Consider the following 8519-nt stretch of genomic DNA (forward strand, 5'->3'; position numbering starts at 1 on the left):
TAGCAATCAGAGCACCACACACTGGTGCCAAAGAAACGCTTGAATGGTATTTCTAAGTAGGTCATCATGGTTTAGAATAAATTTTGAACTACGACTCCTCCATCAAAGTCATGCAGGCTTTTTAAGTGAATTGTAAGGCAATTCCTGGAAGAGGAGTTTTTCAGACTGGGAGAAGAGTGCCAGCCAAGTTCAGGCAATCCTGAACCGAGCGGTCCAGCTGGCACCATGTCCCTCCAGGCCTTTGATAACCTGACCCCCTATGACCTCACTAGTTACATTTCAAGTTGCAACTTGGTTTCTTCTGGGAGGGGAGGGGGAATGCAATTATCTTACGGTACCACCAGGGAAACAATACCCTCCAGTGTTTGCGAATATATTTTCCTGCAGGCTCTAATTAGAAAATTTGAACCTGACTTCCACTGCATTAGGTCTCAAAGCTGGGGCAGAAGCAGCAGGCTCCCTGTGTGACTGATGCGACACTATTTTAGGTTACCAAGTGGCAACGGAATAAAACTCCTGACCCAATTTCCACACAATTGATTAGGCCAGCCCAGGGCTACTTCGCCTCAGCCGCCAATTACATCACTGCGAGCTGTGCGGTCATTACGGTCATTACCTCACCCTCATGGGGTGCTACACCGTAAACTGCTGCCTTCTCCAGCTGGTCTCCCCTCAGAAGCTACCTGCCCTAATCACCTGGCCTTGCGACAGCCCTGCGTTGCCCCTGGGCCTCAAGACTCACACAGCCCACAGGATCAGGCTCCCTCAGGCAAGGCGTGAGGGGCCTGTGTCCAGGGATCTGTTCCAAGCCTCCAAATTCGGGGCCAAGTTAGATGTATCTCCCCCCCCCCCCCCCCCCCCGGAAATCTCCCCTCTCCAAACTCCTCTCCTTCCCACCACACACACACACACACACACACACACACACACACACACACACGGGACTTGCAGGAACCCTGGAGAGTTTTGCTTCTAATCCCTTACAATTTCCACAGCCGGAGACTCATTCTCCACATCCAGCCTTAGGAGTTTGTAGCGAGGCGCGGTGGGCCAAGATGTGTGGAAGGACACGCACAATCTTCCACTCAACAGCGCGCGCGCGCCGGCGCTGTGGACACGGTACCCATCGCCGCCCTCTCCCCGCCATCCCTCGGCTCGGGGCTGACTTACTTGAGAAAGTACCTCTGGCCAGTGGCCGTGAAGGCCATCTCCCAGCCCGGGGGCAGCGGCGGCTCCTCGGTCAAGTCGTAAGATCGCTGGCAGTAGTGTACATGCTGAGGCGCCGGGCTGGCCGCAGCGCCCGCGCCGGTGCCCAGCTGCAGGGACGCGGGCGACGAATGCGAGCGGACGTGCTGGGCGCCGCCGGGCAGCCGGGGCCCCGGGTGGCCGGCGGACGAGTCGGTGCTGGACTGGCGGGAGTGCGAGCCCGAATCTGGCTCCTTGAAGAAAGACTCGGGCAGGATCTTCTTCCGCCAGGAGCTGGGCTTGGGGTTCATGACCGAATTGAAGAGGGCTTTAAGGTCTGTGTCGAGGTCCTGCGTGACGTGGATCACTTGCTGCCCGGGCGGCGGGAGCGGAGGGGGTGCCGAGGCTGGATTCATCTTCTGCAAAGAGAAGAGAGGTCAGCCTCTGAGTGGGGGAGTTGCAGGACAGGCCGGAGTTCGAAGGGAGAAGCAAAGAAATCGCCAAGACGGCTAGGTGTGAGCCTCGGGTTCCCAGACACTCCGTGGTCGCCCGGCCAGGTGGGGGAGGGGTCCCTCCTGACCTCGGGAATTATGCAACTTTCTTGAAGCAAAGAAGTTACCGGGAATAGGAGAAGGGAAGACGGGGGAGGGTGGTGGGGTGACGAGTGCGGACGTTGCTGCGCTGCGGGTGGCAGAGGACAGGTCGCAGCTTTCCGGGGCAAGCAGCCCACCTTCCTCCAGCACTAACCCCCCCCCCACCCACCACCCCGTGAGGTCTCACCCCGAGCCAACCCCACGACGACCCGATCCCGGAAGGCCGACGAGTCTCTGGACCCGTGCCGGGTGAGCGGGCGCGATCCAGCGGGTACTACCTGGGCGCGCAGCGAAGCCGAGCCCGAGTGCGCTGGCGGCCGCCGTCCGGCCCGAACTTGCAGTGTGGCCTCGGTCGCCCGGTGCGTCCCGAGCTGGTGGCGCTGGGGCCGGGACCTGACTGCCAAATCCCGAGCCGATCCGGTGCTTGGCAAGCCGATGGAGGCTTGGGCTCTCACATCCCCCGAGCTGGCTTCAGAAGGAGGCGGCGGAGAAGCAGACAGCGCGGCCGCAGCGGCTCCGGGACTGTCCCATAAACAAAGTTTGGAGCAAACTCCCACCCCTAGGAAAGAGGCGGGCCCGAAAGTTGAGCTGTTGAATTATGCATGACCTTCGAGTCCGGAGCCTGCCCGCCTGCCCCCGCTCGCCCCACCTCTTCCTCCTCCTCCCACCCCCGGCTCCAGAAACCCCTGGGCGTGTTGAGTACTTCACAGGGTAAGAGGAGAAGGGTGCCCCCCCCACCCACTCCTCCCGGCCGCGCGGACCTCTCCCGCAGAGCCCGGGATCTGCATTCCTTTGAGTTTACCTCCGACTTGGGGCGGGATCAAAGGGAAAGTGACCCGGGCCTGTTTAATCAAGGGGTTGTGCACCGAAACCCAGGCTGGGGGTGGCGAAGGACGCGCGTGTGCGGGGGCCCTGGTCGGGGAAGAGCCGGCCTCGGGCGCTGCGCCTTCCTCCTGGAGCCCGGCGCCGAGGCCTGCAGCGCCCGGAGCGCCGCGCTGCCCCACGGGTCTGCCCGAGGGCGGGCCGGGGTACGCCCCGGCGCGGGGAGACTCCAACAAGGCCGGCCTTTCCACGAGAGGCCGCTTAGAACGAGCGCTTCTGACCATATTTGGTCTGGCGAGGAGGCAACTTGGCCGCCCCGCTGCTAATTGTCTGCTAGAGTGCGGACCGTGCCCAAAAAGCGCCTCCGTCGTTGGAAACTCAGTTTGGCCTACGGGTGCGTTGGAAACTACTCCAAACCATGCCTGGGTCCTCCGTTGCTTCTAAGGTGTGACTCGGGCCACGAGGGGCTGAGGAGAAAAGCGGGTCAAAGCCGGGTGCAGCCGGCCGAGAGCAATTGCGCCCCCCTCCCCTGTGACATCCGCACGGTTGTGGGAGGATTGGAATGTCCTCGACGCCCTCCAGGGAGCCAGGTCCTGGGATGGAACCCGAGCAGGTGGCTGCAAGAAGGCAGGGTGCGCCGGCGACCCGGAAAAAGCCACCCACCCTTCCACGGACAGATCTGGGCGAGGGGTGGAGACCCCCTGCCTCTAGCCAGGGGAAGGTCAAGCCTGGTTGACAGCTGCGGGGAAGTAGGAGGCGATCCCGCCCTCCCGAGCAGCTTAATTCCTTTGCTCCCTGCCCCCACTTCTCTGCGGCCGAAAAAGGGAGGGAGGGAGGCTGGCTGGGTGGCCCCGGTGGCCCTGAGGTAGGTTCCAGGAAGCCCCCACCCCGGTGCTTCAAATAGAAGTTGGTTAAAGAAACAGAATGAGGCAATATATATAAAACACTGCACAGCAGCAGGCTGGCTACCGAAGTAGTAGTTAAGTAAAATTAAAATGTGTTCAGTTCGAGCATTGTAACAACGTTTTTATAACTGTGAAAGGCTAAAATCCTCCGCTTGCACGCACCGGGATCCCGTATGGGCACAGGTTCATATCCCAGCTGCTCCACTTCCTTTCTACTTCCTGCTTGTGGTCTGGAAAAGCAGCAGAGCATGGCTCAAAGCCTTGGGACCCTACACCTACTGGGAGACCTGGAGGAGGCTCCTGGCTCCTGGCTCCTGGCTTTAGATGAACTCAGCTCTGGCTGTTGCAGTCACTTGGCAAGTGAATCAACAGATGGAAGATCTTCTTCTCTGTGTCTCCTCCTCTCTGTATATCTACCTTTCCAATCAAAAATAAATAAATCTTAAAAGGAAAAATAGTGGATGATTCCAGAGACTTGCTGTTGCCCAACCTTTCCAACAACAGCGTCAGTTTAACTAATATCTGCCTGGTCCCAGTGTTATGGTACGGCTGATTATGCACCTGCCTGTGACACAGGCTTCCCGCATCAGAGCACCAACCGGAGTCCCACTTACTTCACCTCCTATTCCGCTTCCTACGAGTTTTCCTAGGAAAACAGCAAAAGATGGCCAAAGTCCTTGGGACTGCCCCATTCATATTGGAGACCAGATGCCCCTTTCAGAGACCAGTGTTGTGGTATAACAGGTTAAGCTGCCGTCTCATACAGATGCTGGCTTGAGATCCTGCTGCTCTGCTTTGATCTCAGTTTGTGCCAATGCACCTGGGGAAGCAGCAACAGACGATGGAGACCTAAAAAGCCTGTGTTCCCCCCTCTCTGTAACTATCTCTTTTTTTTAAGATTTTTTTTGTAATTTTTATTGGAAAGTCAGATATACAGAAAGGAGGAGAGATAGAAAGATCCTCGGTCCGTTGATTCCCTCCCCAAGTGGCCCCAACGGCCGGAGTAGCACTGATCTGAAGCCAGAAGCCTCTTCTAGATCTCCCACGTGGGTACAGGATCCCAAGTTTTTGGGCCATCCCTGACTGCTTTCCCAAGCTACAAGCAGGGAGCTGGATGGGAAGTGTGGCTACCGAGATTAGAACAGGCACCCATATGGGATCTCGGGCGTGTGTGCAAGGTGGGGACTTTCACCACTAGGCTGCTGTGCCAGGCCCAGCAAACTTTCAAATAAATAAAAATAAACCTGGGCTGATGATGGGAACAGTGCTGGGTTCACCATACTCCAGAATCTACGTTAAAACACCATGCAAGGGGCCAGCATGCAGTGGGTCAAGCCACCGCTTCTTCCAGTATTTGGGGTTCTGGTTGGAGTCCTGGCTGCTCCATTTCCCATCTGGTTTCCTGCTAAGTCGCCTGAAAGGATGGCCCAGCCATGACTGTTCCAGCCATCCAGGGAGTTGAACCAGCAAATGAAAGCTGTCTGTCTCTCTCCTCACCTCTCTCTCATTCTGCCTTTCAAATAAATAAATCTTAAAAAAAAAAAAAAAAGGGAAAAAGAAAGCCCGCTATCCAAAATCTTATGTTTCTGGCACTATGTTCCACGCTGGGCAAGAAGTGGACCCTTCTTTAAGGGTCACCATTTATTCATTAACACATTGGAATGGTGCAATGATAGTCTGTTATTTTGCTGCCCTGTGTGGGCCGGCTTCCTGCTATTCAAGCTCTCACAAACCTAGTCTCTTCCATTTAAATCTGCACCGGGCCAGTGACCTACCTTCACCAGGGAAAAGTACCAATGAAACCCTCTAATTCCTCTTCCCCATCCCACCTCCAGGAAGGTGTCCCCGTTTCTGACTTTGCATTTTGGGGTAGCTAGCCCAGCAGTTCTGTGGAAGAAGCCATGTGAGAAAAGAGCACAACCTCAGAGCCCACCTGGGTTGTGGCATTGTAAGCCAATAAAATGGATGTTGTGTTAGACCGCTACATTCCAGAAAGGTTTTACATGCAGAAGGTTCATTGTAACGGGTAAATGGGAAAGTCCAAATCATATTTTCTCCAAAAGTTATTTATTTAGACATTTATTTATTTACTCAAAAGACAGAGCACTGGCGAGAAGGAGAGCCTCTAACTTCTGGTTCACTCTGCTAATGGCTCCAACAATTAGGTGTAGGCCAGGCCCAAGCCAGGAATCAAGAACTCCATCTGGGTCACCCCAAGGGTGACAGGGGCCCAAATAGTCCATCCACAGTAGCTAAAGCTGGATCAGAGGAAGGATGCCAAGACTAGAACCAGCACTCTGATCTGGGGAAGCAGCAGCTTACCCTCTACCACGATACTGGCTCCCCAAATAATACTGTTAACACAAAGCTTACTGCGTGCTAAAGCACTCCATAAATAATGGCTGTTACCAAAGTCTCATGGAAACCCAAAGAATCAACAAGGCATGAGTAGATCCCGTTTTTTTCAGAGAGGGAAACTGTCCCAGCGATTTTTATGCAAGTACATACGATGAAACCCTGGCAGGAGGGGAGGAGTGGGCTTCAGCCCAGGCTTTGCCTTCCTATCTCCTGCAGAAATCGACAGTTTCGGTAAGATATCAGATGAGACTACACTCCTGTAAATATGGAGATTTTTCCATTTGCAAATGCTTCCCAGGAGAAGTTTACCCCCATCCTCCCCTTAACACTCTTCTATTGAATCTTTCCTTGTCGCACTGCCTCACTCCTCCCTCTCTGTCACATCCAATCAGCGACAAGTGCTAGGCTGCTGTCCCTCAGATCCTCCCAGCCGCTCCTATTCCCACAACAGAAGCTTATCTGAAAACGTTCCCAGTTGCCTGCGAACTAGTTTCTCTGCCTCCAGTCTCCTGTCACTTGCGTCCTATTGTCATGATGTCATTCTTTGGCTCAGAAACTTGTTAACAGCTGCCCAGAGAACAAAGGTAAAGGTCATAGCTCTCAGTCCAACACGCAAGATCTCCCAACCAACTGCCGTGCCCCGGAGCTTTGGGAACTTGACTCATACATGCCCCCATAAAAATGCCTTCTAACCATTCCAGCTAAATTTTGACCCAGGTTTATTTGATCTGGCCTTTGACCATACTTTTATTTTGTGAACTCTGCTCAAAATGACCCTCCAAGCTCAATCGCCAAATTTTCATTTTATTTCTCCCTTCTTTCTCTTAAATTCACATGGTTCTGGGCCTGGTGCAGTATCCTAGTGGCTAAAGTCCTCACCTTACACGTGCCAAGATTCCACATGGGCACAGGTTCATATCCCAGCTACTTCACTTCCCTTCCAGCTCCCTGCTTGTGGCCTGGGAAAGCAGCAGAGCACGGCTCAAATCCTTGGGACCCTACACCTATGTGGGAGACCTGGAAGAGGCTCCAGGCTCCTGGCTTTAGATCAGCTCAGCTCTGGCTGTTGCAGCTGCATGGGGAGTGAATCAACAGATGGAAGATCTTCCTCTCTATCTCTCCTCTTCTCTGTATATCTGACTTGCAAAAAAATTAAATTTAAAAATCGACAAATTCATTTTAAAAATTCTCCTGGTTCTTAATCTTTTTCATTCCTTTGAGATATAATCAAACAGAACGTTACCTTATGTTGCAGGTTAAGGTTAACCTCAGAATAACTGGCCCTTCAGCTAGCAAACAGTCAGTAGATGAGGGGCTTGGAAGCATTTTATGTTTCTTTATGAGCTTGCTGCTGAGAGGCCTCAACCCCTTGGCGGTTCACCCACTCCTCTCCGTGTGCTCTTGACAGTTTGTAAGGCATTCCTCCACCGTTCACTGCCATTTTATCACTGAATATACACTCAACCCCTTAACAGGATTGCAAACTCTTAGTCTTAAAAAACGATTTCATTTTTAAAAAACATATTATGTTTATTATTTGAAAGGTTACAGAGACAGATAGAGAAGTCTCCCACTAGGCCAAAGCTTGGAGCCAGGAGATTGTTGGCGGGTCTCCCAAATGGGTGCAGGGGCCAAGGTAGTTGGGCCAGCCTCCGCTGCTTTTCCAGGCACATTAGCAGGAAGTCGAATCAGAAGTGGGGCAGCTGGGACTCCAGTCAGCGCCCATGTGGGATGCCAGCACAGGCGAAGGCTTAACCAGCTACAGTTCAATGCAGTCTAAGGATTTCGTTTTGTTTTTGTTCTTCCCATGCCTAAGAAGTCATTCTCCATACAGGTGTGTTTGATATATGTGGATACGTAGCCCTGTGGCTCTTCAGTCCTTTTTACCTGAGGAAAGCTTCAGGCCTTGTAGTCCTAGCTGGTAACCTGATCTGTGTGGCTGACTGCAGCAAAGCTGGAGTGGCTGCATGTTCTCTCCTAAAGCCTCCCTCGTGGCAGTGCTCATTTAGGGGTTCTTGCTAAATGTGTCCTTGGCATGATGAAGAGGAGGATGGCTGTGGGGTAACTTCTGCCTGGTACTGTCTGACCGTTCAGCAATGCACTTGGGCCAGTGGATAAAGGACTTGCTGAGATGTCGCCTATTCTTAACGCTGGTGCTTTGTGCAACTTACTGATCCTTTAGTAGTTTCTCGCTGTTTGTTTTTCTAGAGGAGAGGATCTGGGGAAAATATTTTCAAATGGGCAAAATGGTATTTTCTTAGAACATGGGAACACTCTTTTTAAGATGCTTAAGTAAATACAGTAATTTAGAAATTAACTGTCAACCTATTCGACAGCATTATCAAATGCCACTTAACTGGTGGGTTTAATGTCCTTGGCAATTAAGAAGAGCATATTTAATAGCTCAAATTGTCTGATTAATTTTTCGTAGCTATCTGAGATGGCATGTATGAAGACATTTTTGTTATATAACAAATATGTATAATTTCGATGACAAAACTCCACACACATCTGTGTCTATTATAATTGTTCTTGTGTGCAAAAACACGGGAAAATTAGTGAAAAGATGCTAAAAGGATACCTACAATTAGAATACTTATGTAAAAATAACCAGATAAGTGTTTGCCTTTGTATAATCGGATCTCTGTGTTTGTGT

The 8519-nt window shown here is 52.3% G+C and overlaps 1 protein-coding gene across 1 annotated transcript in view; it reads right to left on the reverse strand.

Moving 5' to 3' along the window:
• Window positions 1–2247, reverse strand: part of WWTR1 (WW domain containing transcription regulator 1) — a 128386-nt gene extending 126139 nt beyond the window's left edge. The window contains exons 1-2 of the mRNA XM_040974772.1: window positions 2057–2247; window positions 1171–1604 (exon numbers count right to left, since the gene is read on the reverse strand). Coding sequence (XP_040830706.1) covers window positions 1171–1601 — 431 coding nt within the window. The 5' untranslated portion in view covers window positions 1602–1604; window positions 2057–2247. The remainder of the gene's footprint in view (window positions 1–1170; window positions 1605–2056) is intronic.
• Between the last annotated feature and the right edge of the window lie 6272 nt (window positions 2248–8519).

This window comes from Ochotona curzoniae, unplaced genomic scaffold (assembly GCF_017591425.1).
Source record: "Ochotona curzoniae isolate NIBS_2020 unplaced genomic scaffold, NIBS_Ocur_1.0 contig_2599, whole genome shotgun sequence".
Classification (NCBI taxonomy): domain Eukaryota; kingdom Metazoa; phylum Chordata; class Mammalia; order Lagomorpha; family Ochotonidae; genus Ochotona; species Ochotona curzoniae.